At 41.7% G+C, this 22602-nt stretch overlaps 3 protein-coding genes across 3 annotated transcripts in view; all 3 read left to right on the forward strand.

Moving 5' to 3' along the window:
* Window positions 1-13775, forward strand: part of Sifr (SIFamide receptor) — a 58221-nt gene extending 44446 nt beyond the window's left edge. Inside the window, exon 3 of the mRNA XM_072010080.1 lies at window positions 8509-13775. Coding sequence (XP_071866181.1) covers window positions 8509-9292 — 784 coding nt within the window. The 3' untranslated portion in view covers window positions 9293-13775. The remainder of the gene's footprint in view (window positions 1-8508) is intronic.
* On the forward strand, window positions 1626-4494 carry LOC141445827 (uncharacterized). Its single transcript, XM_074111904.1, has 2 exons — window positions 1626-1785; window positions 3749-4494. Exons 1-2 carry the CDS (start codon window positions 1774-1776, stop codon window positions 3992-3994), a joined length of 258 nt encoding a protein of 85 aa, XP_073968005.1. The 5' UTR covers window positions 1626-1773; the 3' UTR covers window positions 3995-4494.
* A 5650-nt stretch (window positions 13776-19425) lies between the features above and the next one.
* LOC139990652 (odorant receptor 49b-like) lies at window positions 19426-21972 on the forward strand. Its single transcript, XM_072010059.1, has 6 exons — window positions 19426-19715; window positions 19975-20227; window positions 20521-20624; window positions 20884-21198; window positions 21354-21629; window positions 21878-21972. Exons 1-6 carry the CDS (start codon window positions 19521-19523, stop codon window positions 21944-21946), a joined length of 1212 nt encoding a protein of 403 aa, XP_071866160.1. The 5' UTR covers window positions 19426-19520; the 3' UTR covers window positions 21947-21972.
* Window positions 21973-22602: the final 630 nt, after the last annotated feature.

The raw sequence follows: 22602 nt of genomic DNA on the forward strand, positions 1-22602 counted from the left end.
ATCGATAATTGGCAGTGATTCGTCGCGTAACAAAAGACGATGCCAGTTGGCGCGATTCCGCCGATGGTCCATCGATTTGAAACATTCTTCTAGTATAACGAAGCAAGCCTCTACTCCTATTAAACGTAACAAAAATAAGGTGGAAATTGGAACGTACTCTTAGGTACGACACGTTTCGATCGGAAATACTTTCCTTTAGTCGACATTAGACCTTGCATAAAGCAATGGGTGTGAAGTGGAATTTACGTCATATTACGAATTAAATGACTTCACGGTAATAAATGACCGTGAAAGATCGGTTTTTTCAGTGGACGGTCTGATAATTAAGCAACTCGTACCCCGAATCCCAGGCACAAGAAAATTGAAACCTCAGTTTTTCTCCACTCACCTTCGACAAATTTAAAGTGTAACATGTCGATTTGTAACGGTATCTAATTTTCGAACCACGTACTAATATCGAAAGCTTATATCTCTGCATTTCATAATTGGGAAAGGCTAATCGTATTAGACAGATCGCAAAGCCGTGTCAGATTTTCCTTGCGTATTTATAACTTTATTTAATATTACGATGAAACGAGACGGAGAGCGGAAGCGGCGTTGTATCTTCCTTAAATCTGGAATTCACGATTCCGACAATTTTTATGTTACGTTTACCGAATTTAAATCGATCTCCGAATTTAAATTTTAATCTCTTCTTAATTCATAGCAAATTTATTCTTTCGTGTGATTGATAATGAACCATAGAATAAAACGAAAGTGGATCAGTGGAAACTGTGGTTGTCGTATCGTTTCCTGTATTACACCCACTGCTTTCAGCTAATTTTCGTATTATCCACTTCCTTGGATACTTGCTTTGCTATTGGTTTTTTTTGAGCGAGATCGATAATCTATAACGATAGACGTCTTTCGAAAAAAGATTAGCAACATCCGTTCTAAATTTGTTCTTTGCGAATTCTATTCCTTTTTATTTTCTTTTTTTTTTTTTTTTTTTTTTTTTACACATAAAACTCGTGCCACAAAATTAGTTTTCAAAGGTATAGTACATGCTAATCCTTTCACGACATAGCTGATCGCTAATTTTAAGACACCCTATAGGAAACATATACCGAGCTGAACGTAAACGTTAGCAAAGATTATTTAGAGTCAACCGTCTATCGATCGAAAGGTAAAAACGTAAAAATCTTACGACAGGTGTTAATTTACGCATATGCGTAACATCCGATCGATACCCCGAGCTTCGCAACGATTCTCCATCCCGAAGAAGCTCGAAGGATTCCTCCTCGAGGATATGTTTGACGCCTATAGAAGACCTTGACTGGATTTTTTTCACGAAATCAGTCCGCGTATAGAGCGTGCGGCTTTACGTTTTCAGCTGGCGTTGTTGCACTTACCCCGACCTAACCAGGGTCTGTGCGGGTGTCCCACACCTTCGTATCGTTTACACAGACAACGAAACTGTTTCCACGCAAAGTGTCTTAACCCAATTCCCGAGAACCGATCGCGAGGGGTTGAAAGCACGTGATTGGCCGGATTCGCGTTGTTTAGAGCCGATACCGAACGTGGATTGGCTAAACGGCACCCCACCTCCGTTCTTAGATCGGCTGACTCAACACGCCGATACATAACGTCAGACGGTCGAATGGAGGGCCACGTGATCAAATTTATAGCGATTTTTTAAAACCGACTTTTGTATAAAAGGACCGCCGCCCGGTACATCCAGCATAAGCTTACCTACTTTCGAGAAGTAAACAAGCAACCCACAACCCAATCAACATGTTCAAGTTGGTAAGAAGAATATCATATTTTATATTACTTATTTCCATCGCTATACCAGATTAGATAAATAGAGTTTTACTTTGTCGATGTTACGTGGGTGGGCGAAATCGAGCAACGAAACGATTCTAACCAGCACGATTTCACTTGGAACGGACAGATATACCGCATACGTGAGCCATTCAAGACAAAACGGCTATATATAGTTTAGCAGCGATAGACATTAAGTTTCGTTTGGTTTTAAGTTGGTTTTAATAGACCATGTACGAATAAGCTACGGCTTTCGTTCACCCTTTGGTTATTTCTTCGATCTTGGAATTTTTCACCTATTCGAGACAGAAATTAGAAAACTGTATAAATTTTGTAGCTTCTTAACCAAAAGTGTTACAAGGGGAACTAAATTATACCAGTTTCGCCCGTTCTGATAGATACCTTACCTAGTAACTGGTGGACGAAACACTAATATTTTCTCAAATGCGTATAGTACATAATCCTAGCTATAGTATAGCATAATTATGCAGAATTCATAAGACAACTTTCAAACGTCCTTTACATTTCTCGTTCAACGTCCAGCAAAATCGTTCTATTCGAAACTCTTTTTGGAAAATTTTTAGATTCTCGAGATACTTCTACAGCTTCAGCCTATTTTTCTAAACGCAAAACGGAATTTCTCGTCGGTGAGGCCGGCCTCCTCGGCTAATTTGCATATTAACCGCATTCGCGAGCACATTCATACGGAGGACTGGCTAATCGTCCGATAGAATCACCGTGGAACGTCGCGGCGAGGAAAATTCCTCCGTTCACTCTGATCTTCTTTGATCGATAAAGCATTTGATTCCCGCGGCAAACGCGTCAAGTATCGCGCCGTGACCTTTCCGCGCGCATACATCGGTGTGCTTGTACGTTCACTCGGACGGACACCAGCGTTTCCGTCCGGTCACAAAAATCTACGCGAGCGAGCGAAACCACTGAAGCATGCACATTGTTGGCCAACTTTACTCGCGAACGCAGTCGGACAAAATGGAATGCGACCCGCACCACGGACACCGCGTTCTCGCTTTTTCCCCGGCTCGAAACCGATCTCGCGCACTCGCCTGCTCGCGTGCCGCTCGTCCACGACACTTGCTTCACGTCGTTTTATTTCGATCTGCGCGTTTCCACCACCATTTTTTCGACCAAGACGGTGTTATAGACGGTGTCATAGAAGTATAAATTTGAAGACTGACATCGATTCGTACGTAACGTAAATTTTTATACATTTCGATCAGATCGATTTGTGAAATTTTTCTTTAACCGTTGGTTGATGTAATTTTAACGCGATAGTGTCCACCTTATTACGGACATGGAGCAAATTTTGCATAAAAGCTTAACGTGCTTGAGAAGAAGTAGAATAAGGTCGTCGTGGACCAGCCGTATGGATTTAATCGAGCAATCGGTCTTTCGTGAGATTCTACGATCAACAGACTTCGATTAATCGCCGTTGGATATTTCGCTTATACTTTTTTCGATCATATCGCTTTCAAACTGGCATATCGAACTACTACGGAGTATCAAACTACCAAAAAAAAAAAATCTATATCGGTCAGTTCTCCGATCGTCCAAGAATCTTTTTCTCTGGGCCATGATTATCGCCGTCGGAAAAACCACCAATCGTTGGAAACAATTTACTTCGTTCGACATTCTTACTTTAGCCTTTTCCTTGTATCTTTCACGCCGGCGGTTCCAAGGACACCGGTAAACAAATACGGATCTCGGACACGGCTTAACGCGATTAAAGCGTTCTCTTCGTTTCCACGTAAGACTATAATCGCTGGAAGATTAACGCTCGAATTAGATACACGACCGCACTGTGCTACGACTATTAACTATGTAGAAGATAAGAAGCCGGTGAACGTAGATGGAGGATCTAAGGGGTTGGGTTGGTAAGAGAAGAGCCAGGGGTAAACTAAGAATCGCACGTGCTGTTTTCCCACAGGCTGTTCTCGCCGCCGTCCTGGCTGTCGCTACCGCTGCCCCTGGTGGTCTCACTGGCATCATCGCTGACCACGCAACCGGCCCAATTACGGCTCCCTTGGTCGTCTCGCACGCGGCTGCTCTGGCACCAGCTGCCCACGTGATCGCCCAGCCTGTTGCCCCCATCGTCCGCACCGCTCCCATCGTCACCAAGTCCGTGCTGACCGCCGCACCCCTGCCCCTCCTTTCTGCGCACGGCTTGCATTAAATGACAACTGATTCTATCTTACTACCACCAAGTCACGACGAGACAACCCCCCTAGAAAACACATACACACACATACACACACCTTTCTAATCCCTCGTAAATCGTCCCCACCTCCAAACCAGGCAAAAAAACGAAGCAGCGAAATTGAAGGAAAAAAGCACGAAGGGAAAGATAGATCATAGCTCGAGGATGGAGCGAGAAGAACAGCCACAATCGAGAAAACTAGCAAATCAATTGTTTCGTTCCTGGTCATCTCCCGATCATCGAGACGACGTCCAGCTTCTTTCGGGACACGATCGGTAACGCGATCCGCGACGCGATCCAAAGATCAAGAATCGCGTCAGAATCGGCTGGTCTCTTTCCTTTCGGCGACCATTTGCCGCCCTGAGATCATCAACGCAATTCGGACATTCGCATCTCTATCATTGCACCATCATCCAGGACCCTTTCCCTTTGGTCATATGGAATTTTAATAAAATTTTATTTAAAAAAACAAACAATGAGATTTCGTTCTAGTTTCCACCGTGTTTCGTCTCGTCCCTCGATCGCTCCAACGTGTTCCATCTCCGATTTCACGCACCAAAAGAAGCTCGTCGAGACGAAGCAACTCCATCGGAGTAAAGTTTCGAACAAAGTAGCCACGATCTCGAGCGTTCACCCCGCTTCCAGAATGTATATCTTATCCGACGATAAAACAAGACACACGCAGAGATACTTGCTTGTTCGCGTTGCAGTCGCAGACGCGGGCAAACGAACGCCGCACCGTCGCGCCGTTACACGCAGATGGCCATATAAACGACGTACGCGCCTCCACCCTGCTTTCGCACGAATCTAGCCTTCGACGATCCTTCCTCCGTTTTACGACCGTCCCGAACAATCTCTCCCCTTTAGACCCTTCAGATTTTCCATGCATCTCTTTGCGAACAAAGATGCTGTCGAATCTCGTATCGGCGGCCGCTTCTCCCTTCCATCGTTCGCGATACGCTGGAACTCGAGTAGAGCAGCGCTCGCCAACCATCCCGCAGATTTTACAGTCGATATAAAAGACGACGAACGAGTTTGACGGTGAAATTAACCGGAAAAGGGAAATGGCTTTGGATTCTACTGCAGTCGTTGCGGCTATCGCGTGTTTTACTTTAAACTTTTACTTTAAACATCTCAAATCGGTAAGAAGTTATTCGTCGCGCAATTGTCGCCTCTGTGCTGTTATAATCTTTAGTCGTAAAGAGATTGTCGCACAGGTGAAGAAATTGACTTGGTTCCGTCATCGGTAGAGGTACACGGATCCTGGGTGGTACCATTTGTAGCCATGAGCGTAGGACAGTGGCAGAGTCGCGGTGTGGAGAGGTAACACCTTCGCGTAAGGATGCCAGTAGACCAGCGGGGGTGATATTACTGGCGGCACTGGAGCTGGTGCAGCGGATACCGCCAAGATAGTCATGGCCAGCAGAAGAATCTGTCGATAAGAGAAACGTGTTATTTCGTATCCTTTCGGAGTTATTATCAGCAACATACGAATATTTACATCTCCAATGTGTTATTAGTAAATTATTATTTTTAAAGTATTCGCTTCTCTTCGTTGGATCGAACATTGAACCGAAACAGACGCGGCCAAATTCAAAGAGTGGCAAAAGTATTTATCGACAGCTCATAAATTTAAACGAAACGATACGTGTTACGAAATTAAATAACGATCAATTATGTGTTTTCGTTTGGTAGCCAATTTATTTGACAAAAGTATCGCAGAGGCTTTATAAAAACATCCATTATTCTATGTATAAATCGATGTTCGTATATATGCGCCACTTTATAGCTTTGTAAACACATAGTAATCGATAGTTTATACAGACAACACAGTATTTCTTTCGCACGGTTCGTGGCTCGTTTAAAGCTTACCGTTTTCATCGCTGATGCGTATGTATCGATTATTCCATTAATAACTGTCAAATTAGTAGAAGATTCGTAGGAGTAGTCTCGTTAAACCGACCGTTATTTGCATCCTTAATGTTCACTATGCGACGAAATGCGACGAAAGTGCGAAGCACAGTCGAGTAAGTAAATAAAACTGTCCATATCGAAAAAGATATAGAATTATCGATCTCGTTAACAAAAGCTAGCATAATTGCAGAGAAATGAGATTACAAGTGATAGATATAAATATTTGTCGTCGGTAATAACGTACATCGGTTGAGACAGTGTCTGACCGTAAACGATCTACTTTCACTTGCTTCCTCGTATCTTCCTCGTCGTCGCTTATCTCGATACTTTACTCGATCCTTCGAATAATAAATAGTTTTAATACAAAATCTTTTATACCGTATCGAACCAAAGTTATTCGAGTTAACGATAAATTTGAAAACATATAAATTTATTGGCAATATTAATCGGGATTGGCCTATTTTGCCGTTTATCGTATTAAAAACGATTTCAAATCGTCTATCTACAAAAGTTTAAAAATTTATTACTGTTACGCTTGATTATATAACGTACATCAAAAGTTGGTGTAAAAATGCTACTCGCGCCGGTACACTCGTGTTGTAACGAACGAAATTAATTGGTATTTTTATAAAAGTACCAGGGATCCGGTGCAGTCGTCCAAATCGAAGCTAGATGCAATTAAAAATTTTTTATGAAAAATAAAAGGTAAAGTATCTCGCTCAAACTACTACAAAATGAAACAAACGTCGCTATGCAAAAATAATAACGAGCACGGATATTATTCTGTAAAATAACTGATTTACCCACTTTCAACGTAATGATCTGACCGAAATAAAAAACGAACGTTGTAACAATTTACGACATATTCTATCAAATTCGTCGATTTCGTATGTTATTCGACACGAACCGTTTAAAATCGGTATCGTTTGTCGTAACAGATACTCGCCTGCCCCGTACATGTAGTAAGTAAGCGCATATAGGGTATACGTATAATGGATATACTTGCCAGCTTGAACATGTTAAACGTTTTATCGGCTTTTCCGTAGGCAAACACGAAAAGGACGCGGATCGATACTGCTGTTAGCTCTACGGAAATCGAACTCTTTATATACACGCGCCGAAAGCTGTGTCGTCTTCGTTGTTCACTCCCACTCGTGCGCTCCCAATGGCCTCCGCAGCCTTCGTCATTCCCGATAATCCGTATCCGCGAATCGAGCGATTTTTTCGTCCTTCCTAACCCCCGTTCGTCTTCCCCTCCGTGGAATACACGGAGGCTGGCTTCGGAGGCACGAAGGTTAGCACTTTTGCGTTATAAACGTGCAACGGGAGAGACGCGCGCCACTCGGAAGTAACAATGCAGATGAGAACGCGGACAGGTAGATCGGTATCGGCTGGACGTTGATTTATGGAAGGACTCTTCCACGTGGACAACGACGAACGGTCGTGTTCGTTTAATCGAAGGACGCGACTGTTCGCCGAGCCAGGCTCTCCCGATAGCGAGAAAATCGAAATCCTTCGTGTCGGAGTCTGTGGCGAAGCGACGACAGGCCGTATTCGCTAATGGGCGTGCCTAGATCCTTGTTGGAACGGATTCGAGTTGGACAGGAGCGTGTAAGGACGAGCACGTACCGGTCAATTAACGATGGCGAGAAAGAAACGTCTCTTCGACCCTCTTTGATCGTTCGACTGCTTCCTTCGTTAAGGAAGATAAGACACGTTTGGCGTATATTCGAGGGAAACTGGACTGGAGTTTGCCGACTTCGAGCGATAGAAAAAGAAAAAATAATGGAAAAGGTCGTAACGAGCTACCGTGTACGATAGATGATATTCTCTATCGGATCTAGAGACTTCGAACGTGATTACTTAAGAAATTCTTAAGAAACGACACCTTATCTAGGCAACGCTCGTTTCATAGACCGCGATACAGGAATGTTGAATTGCCATTGCGTCGCATAAAAGGCGCATTGCTATACATATCCATTCTTACGCAGCAGCCGTGCGCCCGTCCAAGCGTAACGGAACCGAGTGTCTTTCGAAATCGCCGATAGAATATATCGTGATTTCCATAACGGAGGCATAAAAAACGAACGGTTACGTTTTCCGCAGCACGACTCTGTGGCTGCGTAGGTGTAGCCCCGTATCCCAGCGTCGTAAAATCTCGATTGCTTCGTGATCGATAAACAATGACAACGTTCGCTCGTGCTCGAACGTCGTTACGCGATCTCGCGACCGTCATAGGCCGGCCTCGGTCGCTAGCAGTTCGTTTTGGCACTTTCTTTGCGCGTGTGATGGGTCTCCCTAGTTGAAAAACTCGTTTATCTTAAACTTGTTCTAAAAATGTCTAAAGTTTCGATCGACCAAGTTTGAAAGTCGCTCGCGATATATCGTGTCAACTCCATAAATCGAAACGTAGAAAATATGTTGGTTCCTACGATTTATAAAATACATAATTGCCAAATTAACTCGAAGCACGTCCTCTCGTACAACTCGAAACGTATGGATTATCGTTTCACGTTCCAAATTAAGAAAAAGAAAAAATGTCGAACAATTACTAACATCGATCCGTCTGCCCGCAGGTTCCTGGCGATCTGGTGGCCCCTGAAATGCCAAATAACAAAGAGGCGAGCTCGCATGATGATAGTCGTGATCTGGTTCATCGCCCTCACCACCACGTCTCCGTGGTTGCTCTTCTTCGATCTGGTGTCGATTTACGAAGACGATCCAGACCTGAGGCTCTGCCTGGAAGTGTGGCCGCACCCCGAAGACGGCACCCTCTTCTTCCTCATCGGCAATCTAACATTATGCTACGTTCTTCCCACGATTTTGATCTCTCTCTGCTATATCCTGATCTGGATAAAAGTATGGCGAAGGCATATCCCCTCTGACACGAAGGACGCTCAGATGGAGAGAATACAGCAGAAATCGAAAGTAAAGGTGGTGAAGATGCTGGTCGTCGTAGTGATTCTGTTCGTGCTGTCGTGGCTGCCGCTCTACGTGATCTTCACGGTGATCAAGCTTGGCGGAGACGTTGCCGAAAGGGAGGACGAGATTCTGCCTATCGCCACGCCGATCGCTCAATGGCTTGGCGCCAGTAACTCCTGCATCAATCCCATCCTGTACGCTTTCTTCAACAAGAAATACCGTCGTGGTTTCATCGCGATCCTCAAGAGCGGACGCTGCTGTGGCAAGATCAGGTACTACGAAACGGTGGCCATGATGTCCTCGTCGACCAGCATGAGAAAATCTTCGTACTACGTGAACAACAACAATAACAACTCATCGACCAGGCGAACCTTCCATGGGCCGCCGGTGCATCAAGAGAGCAACGTTTCGTACATATTCAACCACACCGGCGTCTAAATTAGTAAACACTTTGTAGTGATTCGATGTATTTCGAGGCTGACTGCCCGGAACGGGCTTGACAGTGAGCCGGTCCGAGATTCTGGGTCACGCGTGATCGTCACGATTGTCACTCGGATCGGAAGTCACCGATTACGGAGTCCCAACCATGAAAGCACGTTGCTAACCCGCGAAACCGATCGTTCGCTCGTTTCTTCTGCTCCTTCGTTTTTGTACACATCCTTTGATTTTGATCGCGATCGTACGTAACGCGACGCGTTATTGTCGACGAATCTGTCGTTTTCTATCGTCTCGCGCAACGTGCATCGTAATTTCATCGAAAACGAGCGTGATCGTGTAACCACGCTGCTTTTACAAATAGATCTGCACGCGTCGTTGTCACGGATCGCTTCTTTGTCTCGAGGTATCCGGACTGGATGCGAGACGTTCTTTCGGACTCACCTTGCGACGAAGAAACCGAGTAAAAAGATTCGACGAACGAGGACGTAGATCGCGTTGAGGTGCTCGCATACTTCGGAGGCTCTCCTCTTTTTTACGAGCACCTTTCTAGATTTTTAAGGTATTCACGAACAAAGGGACCGAGTTGTCTGCTTCGAGCGAAACGAGCGAAAAATGTGACGGCAACGAGTAGAGGGACAGGACAGAACTAGCAACTTCATTTGTCCGAACCTTTCGTGAGGCAAGAGAGACAAACGGTTTAACACGATGGAAACCGTACGTCGATTCGCCTCGCCATCTACGGTTTCTCGTTCAAATAGTAAAAGTTCGGACAACGAGAGTTTAGTTGACTCAACTAGTCGCTGATTAAAATTTCGTTCCAATGAACGCGGTTCTACCGTAAAAAGTACGTGAGTTCAATACTCGCGATACTCGCCAGCGTAATTAGCGTGCGAATACAATTAATAATTCCGAGAGAACGGCTGGCAGCGCGACACAGACCGTTTGCTATAACGATGCTTCTGGAACTGGTGGTCCATTCGTAATTGTACTTGTCGTCTGAACGAAAAAGGTCGCTAGCAAATTAAGAAACTGCGCGCACCGTTGACTCGTCTCGACGATTTACTCATAGGTCCTTAGGATAACGTAATACAGAAATTTATCCGTGCATTGCATGCTGAGATTTAAGTGACACTAATTGCATAACACCTAACGTTACCTTACACATTATTGGTATAGCATATACGTGAGTTATCGAGATAGAGATAAGAAGGGAAAACGAAAGAGAAAGTAAGCTAGAACAGAGGCTGAAACAGAATGTAAAAGTAAAAGAGAGAGAGAGAGAGGGAGAGAGCATTCGAGAATTTTTATTAAACACTACCTCCGCATGCGAGAACAGCAGATTACTAGGTATATACACTACTTGTACTTATTATTCGTAGCACGATCGACTCCAACAAGTATGATACATATACACGTATATACATATATATATAAATATATATATACATATATATATTTTCTTATCGGAACGTTAGACGATCTAGTTGATATTTTTTTTTTTTTCTTTTTGTTTTTTGGGGACTTCTTACGGTGCCATACGTATACCGATAAATACACGTGCCGCGCGTATCATCGTGCAGGAAGTAAAAGATATTTAAAAGAACCGGTTAACGCGTAATCGACGCACCGACCAGACAGGGAAGAGAGTGCGCACGATGGTTTTAACGTTACATCGATCGAAACGATGGAACGATCAAACGATTAACAACGCTTTCGTCTTTGCCACGTTGTCAAGTTGCCTGCCTCCTTCCGTCTCCTGTGATCCAATTCAACTCGTCGCTTATTCCACTCCCAAACCCAGTCGCACCTACTCGTTCCTCTGTGTGTCTACGCCGACCTAGAGAAAGGCGGAAGCGCCCGACTTTACAGTTTTGTCTCGAATTAATATCGACCTATTACGCGTGCGACGGATCAACGCGATCACTGGCGACAATAACGACCTTTTACGCCCTAGAGGGGCAGCTTCTGCCGCGAGCTAGTTCAGAGATCAAGCTACCTAAGTACTCGTGGCAAATAGTTCGACGTCATAGCGACATTTTTTGTTAAATTTCAATCACGACGCTTGATTTTATCACGATATATCGCGATTACAATTGGTGGAAAGAGGATCGATCGATTTCGATGATTTTCCATGAGCACGCGTTCGTATTATTTTAGAGCTCGATCTCTCCAACCGTAACGTCGAGATATTGTACAGGGCGTTGTAGTTGTTTCCTGTCAAACTTTGTCGCTATATCGTATAAGTAGGAGAAGAAGAAAGTACACACGTATGTACGTATATGGATTGTTCGAAGCTTCGTTAAAAAGTTGTAATGAGAATATAGAATATAAAGGAAAGGGTAACGGAAGTATCGCTAGATTTTAATACTTTGTTTGAAAATGTTCATCGTTCCTGTCGATACACGACTGACTGATACAAGCTGTAAAAAAGTTGGATTTATTTCGATATTTTATTTGATGATAGAGTTCGTTTCGATTTTATCGCAACTCGGTAAATCAATCGTTGATTCTTGCAATCAATAACAGTTCGATATATCTTTCCTCGAAAGAGCAAAGTATCGTTCCCTTTCCTTTCTGTAGTTTTCTTATAACATTTTGCTATACGAAACTTCGAACAACCCTATTCGTACAACATTCATTTTCTTCTTTGTGCTCGTACAACATACCGACGTAGTTTAGCCTGGATAAAACGGCAACGCTTCGTGGTTTTCGCTCGTTTGTTTTCTAGCCGCGTGTCGCTGTAACTCGCCAGCGAGGAACAATTTGTTGAAACACGTATAATTCGTCTTACAGTTGCTTAGTTTAAAGAATCGTTATGAAATTGTAATTTTCCCGTTATCTGTTCAAATTCCACGTTATTTCAACTACTTTCTGTACATTATTTTTGTTAAATTTATCACTAAGAAAAGTCGCGCATTTCGTGGCAATTCGCGCGACAGTCTACGACAAACCGAACTTGCGATCGTCTCAATTTCCACCAAATACGAAATTATTCATTTTCGATGTTTAAACACGAAACTCGTAATTTGATTATTTCGTGTATACTCCATCGATAAGGAATCGAGACTATCGATATCCATGTTTCACAAACGTTTGTTCGCTTTTAACGAGTTGCAACGATTCGTTGTTCTTGTACGAGACTCTTATCGGGCATTCACGTAGCGCACACCCTTTCCTCCGTGTCAGAGGACATCTCCGTCGATCGGCCGTGGATCGTTTTCCTTCGGCGAAGAATCCGATACGCGCGATAACAGCGAGATGGAAATCGCGACGATCGACGAAAGGAAAGGACAAAGGAAATGGAAAAAAGGCAGCATGGGATTTCACGCGCGCTTTAACGCTACCGACGAGCATTATACCTCGATCCTTTGTAATACCGATGTAAGATGGTAACGTGTTAAAACGAAGAGCTGCGGGGTTTTATGATAGAGCAACTATTTTCGTAAGGTTTTTATACGTGGCGATGACAGGATCTAGATGTAACGAAAACGTATGCGAAATATAATTGTACAGACGGCTGTAAACGAGGAATACTTTATTCATATCTAACGTAGGCTCGTAACCGATGCGACGCCGACCGAGTCTCGCGTGACGTTTCTTAAAAAGTAACAAATGTAAAACAGAGAAACCGTTAGAGATAAACGCGCGAGGGATAAGTGGCGAAAGCTAAGAAAAAGGTAATTGTAAAAATGAACGAGGAGGAAATATAGAAATAACAAAAGGACTTACGAGTCGAGCAAGTAACTATAAATAATCGAGAAGCGACTGTATACTTACGTAAGCGCGACTCTAAGCATCTTGTAAGTTAACAATCTACGTATATCGTAAGAACATGATATTTATATAAATAGCATTTATGTATACGGTGTATGCATATGTGTGTATATATATATATATATACACACACATATGTATACATTTATCGTACAAGTAAAAACTAAACATCTATCTGCTGCTGTCTTTATGTACATAATGTAACTTATCGTGTAATATTATTGTACATACATAAGTACCGTATATCATTGCTATATCGTTACTATATACACCGCCGTTACCTTCGTTCTTATTCGTTGCTCTCTAATCGGAGAGAGAAAATTCTTACTCGTCTCATCGAGAAATATCCTCATCGGAGAGCGAACGAGCTTGTTCACCGTTTTACCGTCTCGTGAGATACGTTTCGTGTACGCACAGTCAAAGAAAGACAGACTTCTTGCTGTTCTAGAAAAGGAGTCTCTCTCTCTCTCTCTCTCTCTCTCTCTCTCTCTCTTTATCTCTATCTCTCTATCTCTTTCTCTTTCAGTATCTCTATCGTTGGATCCATTATTATTCGATTAATTGTCGATAAACGCTCTCGATCGTGTATATGTTCGTTTCGATTGTACATATATATTAACCGCTGTATTTCGAGCACCGCCGATGCGTTCACGGTGTTTCGAACCTACTCGAAGGATTCAGATTTTATTGATAAATGTTATTCCAACTATTTTGATATATTTGGAACGTCACGCGTAAATGACACTGTTAGTACTTATAAATACTATATTCGAACGTGTTCGGGTTCGTCTCGGATAGTACGTTGTACATTGTTGTTGGTATTTCCAAGTGTTTTCGTATTTTACGTACACAACTATTGATACTATTTTTTATAATAACGACGATCATAAACGGCTACGTCCTTAAAACGCGGAGGAGCGAAAACAGAGGAGAATGCGATCAATTGACTGTACGTATCGAGAAATCTGCATGACGCTCGACTGGTTGGGCAATCCCTCGATAATAATTAGCGCGTCGCGGTTTCTAAAACGGGTCCTATCTTCTATACGGAACGCGTGCAATTTCTGAAATTGCACGATATTTATTTTCGTACAGATATACAGTGTACTTCCGAAATTAGGCGATGAACTTTGAGAACGTACGACGATCCTCTGGATAAGAAATGCGTTCCATGTTTGTAATTACAAGGAGAAACGGAATTCTTTCGTAGATCCTGATTGCTCCTCGTCCGTGGCGATATACCATGAAAATGTTAAGTGACGCGACTGTAGCGCCTATAGCACGAATATTCCTGCAAAAGAAATTGAAGATTAATTTTACGTAGCACGATGTAGACACGTGTTAAGATAAAAGTATGATAATCCTATGATTTTGTTGGAAGAGAACGTAACCTGATCCGTGTAATAAGTTTTCATATATCGCAATCGATTTTTTGAAATCGCGTGTACCTCTTCTATGTCATATCGCGTTTGCGCCCGTATATTCGAAATTAATTTATCTACGGATAAAACGATCAGAATTGTTTCGACATCTTGTACTTGGACATAGTTTAAGAATCACGCTGTTTTCAAATTTTCTGCGCTACCTTGGTTGGTACGTTTACGCGTATATTCTACGATAGGTTCTTCCCGTCTAATTAACGCTATACGGTTCGCGGACATAATAAGCGAAAGAACGAACGTGACGTGGATACTTGGTCGATGATGCACGCGAGCTAACAACAAGATAGAAACGTTCGTTCGTTTGTAAAATGGTGCGAATGAAAACGCTATGAAACGTGGAACAATTCAGACTTTGATTTTCCTCGTCTCAGGGAAAAAATCTGTCGCGATCGATACGACGCCTCGAAGAGCCAAGAGAACGAAAGAGAATCATCTTCGTAATTGCCGTCATAAACGCAACCTATGATCTCAAAGCTCGACCGCCTATTTTAGAATTCTTCTCGTCTACTGCTTAGGAAGTAAGAACCGCGTGGAACTACGAAACTCGTAGCACCACGAGAAAAACGCTATAGCGTTCGTAACGACCAAGTCGATGTACTTGGACCGTTGGAGGTGTTGCCTAGCCAGTTCGATCGTCAGGCCCGTATCTCGCTGGTACGACAACGTACCCGACGATTTCGTTTGCAAACGAGGCTGAATCGACTCTCAAAAGTAACCTCCAGATCCGTTCCTATGCTATCCGTTCACGGTGGGCGAATACACGCGTAAAACGGATAGAATTATCGAACGAAAGTTTTTCCGTTGCGCCATAACGTTCGACGAATCGCTCGATCCCAGGGCTGACTGTACGTTTCGTGTCTTACGATTAGTTGCTTGGTTTGCATGGCGAATCGACGGTGATCGAGAAACCGCGGATAGATCGATGACTGGCGATAAAATAAATAAAATTTTTATCGCTATCGATTCACCGATATTAACGACGAATTACCTTGCCCGGGTGAAACTTTCATTTATCACGACTACGCGATGCCGTTCTTGGCGAGTAAATTGGCCGAGTAACTAGAAACTAGAAACGATAACGAAATGTAACGATACAAAGCGATCGTGATCGAAGGGTGATTTATCGATCATATTGTTTTCCAAGCCTGCATAGCCTTTCACGTTTAACCGGTGATCGGAAATATACTCGCATATCGATGGATTTGATTCTGACTCTAATAATAATGATAATCGCCGAGATTATGGATCGCGTAAGATGATCAGAGAAACTTTTCTTTTTCTACGGTTCCTTTTCTTCGCCTTTCTTTTAGAATTTCAACGCGATGGGGCCAAAGACGTATGGTTTTTGAAAGGTTTCTAGATTTTCGAACGCGTGCAAATGTACGCACTTTGCGGAAAAATTCCAATACTTTGACAGAATCGAGTTACGACATGTACAAAAGTAACAAAATCAGATTTACAAAGGATGTATCGACGCAAAGTGTAAGAGCTTTTCCGCGAAATGTCGAAAACTTTCAAACGTGAACGATGGCCGCAGATATCTCGAGTCTCTATCGATTCATCGGATATTTTTCTACACGGGTTTGATTAGATTTTTCAAAAAAAAAAAAAAAAAAGTGCGTGGCGTGTGTGTAAATAAACGGGAATTTTAGAGGAGTATTGTATTATATTATTATTACGATATTATTATTACATTATTTACTATCAATTTACATGAAACGTTTACACAGACTAAGGTAACAAGATATTTATCTATAAATTTACATCGAAGAAAAGACAAAAAAAGAAGAAACGTCAAAGTTGTAAAGAGTTTTGGAACGACGATGAATACATACAGAACAGCGAGCTCCGGCGTAAGCTAAGCTTTCGATTGTTTGTACAATCACCTCGATATGAAATATTTCTAATCCTTCGACTTGTAAAATAATTCCGATAATTCCAACATTTCTCTATGGAAAGAAAGCAAGCAAACAGGCAAGCAAGCAAGCAAGAACAAAAAATAGCGACATACTTTATCGATGTATTCCTTTGTCTGAAAATACTTTCGGTTTTCCTTCCGTTCGCATCGTTACGAGTCGTAGAACGTAAAACCACGACTTATCGAACCGTGATAGACGTAGGAAGAAAAGATTGGAATTGCGAACGATCGTCTCGAGAACGAATATTCGAAATTCGTGGATCGAATTCGAAACGATGGTTCTCCCGATAGTTTTCTCGCCAATGTCCTAGCGAGAAACGATCAAACGAAATTCCACTTAACGCGCGATTAATAATTGCGCGATTATTTTTTCAATAACAGCCTCTCGTTAACGTAGAGAAGATGAAAATCGAGCTTTCACTGGATAGATCATACAACGGCGCTACCGTGTTACACCCGAAATTCATTAACAAAGTCGAATAATAGAACCTCTTGTTTTCTATCGTTTCCTTCTCTCGTGTATATTTAACACGTGTATATTTAATAGAAGCGTAATACACCTAGCGAATATAGACGAAGAATCGCTTGCGAGAAAGTTTCCTCGAAAGATACGACGTTTAGACGATATAATCGATAACTTGTTGCAAAATAGCGATCGATTTACGCCACATCGTTGATAGTGACGAAACAAAAACAAAAAAAAAAAGAGATAAAAAAGGAGCGAAAAAAATGATAGAAATCCTTAATAATCGTTAATACGTTAAGTTTAAGAGCTGATTTCGATTAAAAGACGAAAAATGGTGGAATCTGCAGACGGCAGTTACAAGCTCGCGTCACCTCCTTCGGAATCTTTACCATTATCGTTATTATGATTATTACCATCGTTGTCGCTATCGTTATCGTTACCGTAAAAAGAGGAGATTATCATCGCTGTAATTGCCCTTCGATAATTTTCGCGCGTAGCGACACGACGATTCGGAGGAAACGTGAATCGAGTCCGTCGAAGGACGAGCAGCTTTACGACTTTGATAGGCGATTCTGGAATTTACTTGTTGGATAGAACGACTTATCCGTGCACCATGATAAACGTAGATCCCTCGGTTTAAGAGCGCAAACTTCACCACGAAGAAAGAAGAAAAACATAAATAAATAAGTAAATAAATAAGTAAAATAAAGGAAGCCACTAACGTAGGCGAGAGAACAATCTTTCAGTTTCGTTTTATCGTTGCTTTGATGATTACGCGTTATATATGGATAAGCGACATTATCCAAATAACGATGAAATTATAGAAACATACTAGGTAAGGAAATATTTGCAAATGAAATTGATAAGTGTTTTAATATTGTATCGAAATGTGTGTGTATGTACCAAGTAAAAAAAGAAGACAAAAAACAGAAAAAAAGAAGAAAAAACGAAAAAGAAACGAGAAAAAGAGAAACATGGAGAAACGTTACCAACGTCGATGCCTGTTACCCTTCTCCTAACTGCCCCCCTTCCCCTCTGTCCCCGTTTTATTCGCTGTAACCGTATTACGATATTTAAAACACTGTACGATTCGAAGCCCTCGATACTTAAAGATTTTGCGCGGGCTGAGTCTTCGTTTGTTGTACGTTTCGGTATAGCGTTCGGACATTACCGCGGGACGACGATTCAGTGTCGATCAGCCTCTAGAACGTTTCATCCACCCTTCGAGCAACGTATTCAACGGTGGAAGTAGCGATAAAACTTTCGTTTGCTTCCCCTGTTTCTAACTGTCTCTCGATCTCTGCTTGTGCAATTGGACAATTGAAAATAGAGGCGATCGCGACAGTGAGTCGCGCCCCTCCCTCCCGCCCCCCCCATAAAGATTAAATATAACGAGTTGCGAATAAGTATACGTATTTTCTCAATGAAAATGATAAAAGGATATGTAATAAAATACTTCCACTGTAAACTTGTCTCGTTCTTTGCGTCGCGATACCTATGATCATTTAATTAATTCGATTAATTCGAAACGCGAAGATACACAGTACAGTGTATGAAATTCCATTGCATTTTCGGAATTTTTAGATAATAGAACGATCGCTTTTCTTCTGTCAAACTGCTATAAAATTGCCACTGTTCGAACAAAGATTCAGATTAATTTCCGTAAACGTTTATGACCATATCGTTCGTATCCATCGCCTCTATCATATTCGCTGCTAGGCCACATAATTTTTCAACGCGAGTAACTCCATAGAGTCGTATTCTTTTTTTACTTGGAACCATCGAATCACTTTCTCGCACGCCAGAGCACCTCGGCGCGAGAAGATACGTCTTCGTGCCGACCTTCGTTCGCCGTTTCCATTCGTATAAAATCGTCGTTGTTATCATCGTTGTAGCGTCGAAGCCGTTCCATTACATCGGTATTGTTATTGCACAAGCATCGCATCCTGCTATTCTACGCAACGTAGCGACAACCTCTTCGTCCATTTTCCTTTCTCGTCCGCGTGTTCGTTCAATTTCATTCGACAAAAGTTTCCGCCATGCACGTTCCATTATGTTGCATTTTTAATACCGGACCGTCGCAACAATAGCCACGAAAATCGTCGCGTTTTTTTCGTTCCTTCGGACGGAACAAAGCGCACTTGCGTATTACAAAATGTACGTACCGATATATAAAATAAATAAAATAGTATACCTGTTAAAGTATATCGCTGTAGAATTGATATTCATTTTGCGATCAAGAAAACGCTTTAACCGTGTTAAATACACATCTTTCTACGCTATGTCACGACTGCGCTGTTCCTCTAAACGTCCGTACGTTATATCGTAATTTTTGTTTCTGGCGATAAGTTAATCGATACGCGACAAACTACTAGGTGTACATTCGTTCCATGGTGTAACAACCACACGCACTCGCCTTGTAGCATATGCGCATAATGTATCGATTCATATTTGTTTCATATTCGTCAACTGCATATTTGTTTCCGTTTCTCTTTTACGCGCGAATGTAAGACACGTATCCATCACGAAATATCGTATATCTAGATAGATCAAAGTGATCGTCTACGAGTACTAGTTACCGCGTGACTTAAGAATCGAGAAGATAGAAATTGACAAAGAAATATTGCTATGCAAGTTGAACGATACACGGACATGTCCATCAAAATGTCAGAATTTCTGCTAAAAATCACAGGTCTCTCGAGAACGACGAACAGCGTCGAAGAGACCAGAAGGAAATTGGCCATAGTCTATACCATCGTTGCACTCGTTTATGGAGTGTACGTGAACGTAGTGGATATTTCTCACAATATGGATAATTTAGACGTGAGTCTGATAAACATTCTGCCCCTTCTGTAGGAATTTTATGCTTATTATTAAATTGCGCACAGTGTGTTAGTAAACGGTACAATACATTTGCGGAATTCGACATACGTATGTGCGATAGTTCGGCAATCTTCGAAACGTTCTTTCCTTGTATTTCGAAGGATTTGAGAAGTGTTTGTTCAGTTATATCAAATATTCGTGCCACTTAAACTTACTACCTGTAAAAATATTATTACATCGTGAAACTGTTCCTTTTCAGCACTGTATCTTTTTGGCTTCCAACACATTGAACATATTATTGGCAATGTTCAAACTTTCGGTAATAAACTTTTATAAAACAGAATTCTCGGATATGATCGTATATGCGCAAAAGCATTTCTGGCATTTCAATTATGACGACAATGACAAGGTACTTTTCGCGGAGTGCGGAAGATTTTGCAAACTGTGGACGGTATTTATATTCTTCGTTACGCAAACCGCCTTGTCTTTCTATGCAATAGCGCCAATCTCCGGTAAGTTGATCCAACGATGAAAAGATTAAAGAAATCTTATTTTTTTTTTTTTTTTACACAAAAAAAAACATAATTTTTCAAATAATGGAATATGGCACCTATATTTTAAAACACGTAGTAAAAAAAATGATCCGAGTTATGGAAATTGAAGGGGCCAATTTAAAAATCGGACCGAGAAATCACCCTCGCGATTGGATGAAAACCTAAATTCGTTCTACTCGAGTCTGACTTCGAAACAAACATTTGTAAAAATCAGGATAATCCTATAAAATTCACGTTTCACTGTATTTTAGCGAATATTGCAAACAATAATTCAGAGAGGTTGCTTCCATTCAAAATGTGGGTCAATCTACCGCTAACTGTGACACCTTATTACGAAATAATGTTTGCTATCGAGGTATGCCAAATATCCAATACGTATATTTCAAGATGTCGATCATTTCCTGACTCTCTGAACTTCGAGACGTTTAAGCTTTCGATAACTATGCCTTTTATCGTTAGGATAACTTTCCATTTAAAAAAAAAAAAAAAAAAAAAGATGACGCGTAACATTTGCTTGCTACGCTTAAACAACTCTTGAAAACAGGATGAGATAGTTTATATCGTAATAACTTGGCATCGATAATTCCATGATAAATTGCTATTTACATACACAGTTACTGGCCGTACAACAAATTGGCGCGAGCTATATATGCCCCGACAACTTCTTGTGCGTGCTAAATCTACACGTGGTCTACCAATTTCGTATGCTGCAGAACACGTTAGTGAATCTATGGTCGAACATCGACGAACGAACGGATATCGTCGAGTACTCGAACGAATGCTACGTAATGTTGAAAAAATGCATCCGAAAACATCAATCGTTGATCGAATTCAGCGCCAAACTCGACGACATTTACACACTGCCGATCCTCAGCCACATGGTTATCTTCAGCGTGCTGATGTGTTTCGACACGTACGAGATTATTCTGGTACGTGCGAACGGTTTGAAACGAATTAACTAAAAACCTAACGTGGACAGGCCATATTTCTCAAATTAACGATTTAATAAAATTGGACAATACCTACCGGATGAAGAATAAAAGCTATATCGCTTACGGTGGTCACTTAAAAAATTTCTACGTAGGCGGACGTATCTCCCGGGACACGACTTATTTTCTTCTTCCACATGGTCGGTAGTTTTACCCACATCATTTTTTTCACGTACATCTGCAACGGTTTGGTAGAGGAAAGCACGAATATTAGCACGGCATCGTATTCAGGATGGTGGACGATTTTGCCAATGACCGAAACAGGCAGAAAGATACGGAAAGACACGAGGATAATGATCATGAAATCGATGCGACCGTGTTATCTGTCCGCCGGAGGATTCTTTCCTGTCACCTTGGAAACATCTACCGCGGTACGCAGCAATTTCTTTCTTTTAATCCCATTTACTCTGAAAATGCCACATTTTCCAATCCCCTACGATATCCAACTGTTTTTGCTACTTAATATAAGCAAAATTTGGATATAAAACACGTACGCGTTATCTTGGAAATTGAGTAACAGAAATTTTACACGTACGCGTTTTTACATATCTGTAACAATAATAGAATACGTATGTACATGGGAAATTGTGAAACATCTTGATCAAATTTCTTGTTACAGCTTATAAGCTCGACGATGTCGTACTTCACTCTCATGAGGGAATCGTCTATAAAAGCAGCAGCAGAATAATTAATCATAAATGCACGGACTCGCACAATAGAGATATACAATGCAAATAAATTTCAGTATTTATATCTGCATAACTACGAGAATAAAATTGAATTAAAATTGAATTATCGAATGATATCGCCGAACGAACAATTTCCTTGTCTTCGCGTTGAAAAAGAATAGGATCCTTTCACGCGACGTAATTTTCCTTGCGTTCGAAAAATTAACGAAAGATTTTCGGAATAAACTCACTCGCAAACTTTATCCTCTCGAAACCCTTCGCAGCTACTCGATTTACGATATTAACGTCGAACGATCGTAAGATTTCCATCGAGCCAGAAGACAAAGCACTCTTCCATCGCTTGAATCGAGCGAAATCAGTGGCAGGCCATCTTATGCACGATCGCGATCGTTCCTCGTTCTTTCCATCGTCGCCTGTTCCATTCAAACTTCCTCGAATCGTGAATAATGCATCTTCGATTACGTTGCAACGCCTACACTTGACACGAGAACAGGACACGTTACAGGCAGCTACGCGAATTTTTGATTGGCATACACGCGAATCGTCGGAGTGTCGTCGCGATTAAAGACCTTGCGTCTAACATCTCGTTAAAGATCGATCGGCTATAGTCGACGCGATACTACATCGTCGTTGCTTCGATCATTCGACGTTTACC

This window comes from Bombus fervidus, chromosome 9 (genome assembly GCF_041682495.2).
Source record: "Bombus fervidus isolate BK054 chromosome 9, iyBomFerv1, whole genome shotgun sequence".
In the NCBI taxonomy this organism is placed as follows: domain Eukaryota; kingdom Metazoa; phylum Arthropoda; class Insecta; order Hymenoptera; family Apidae; genus Bombus; species Bombus fervidus.

What these genes read in the sequence shown, in the direction of transcription:
- LOC139990652 (XM_072010059.1), top strand. Translation starts at nt 19,521, where the DNA reads ATGCAAGTTGAACGATACACGGACATGTCCATCAAAATGTCAGAATTT. An exon ending in ACAATATGGATAATTTAGAC is followed by an intron (nt 19,716 to 19,974) that starts GTGAGTCTGATA and finishes GTTCCTTTTCAG; the next exon opens with CACTGTATCTTTTTGGCTTC. An exon ending in CCTTGGAAACATCTACCGCG is followed by an intron (nt 21,630 to 21,877) that starts GTACGCAGCAAT and finishes TTCTTGTTACAG; the next exon opens with CTTATAAGCTCGACGATGTC.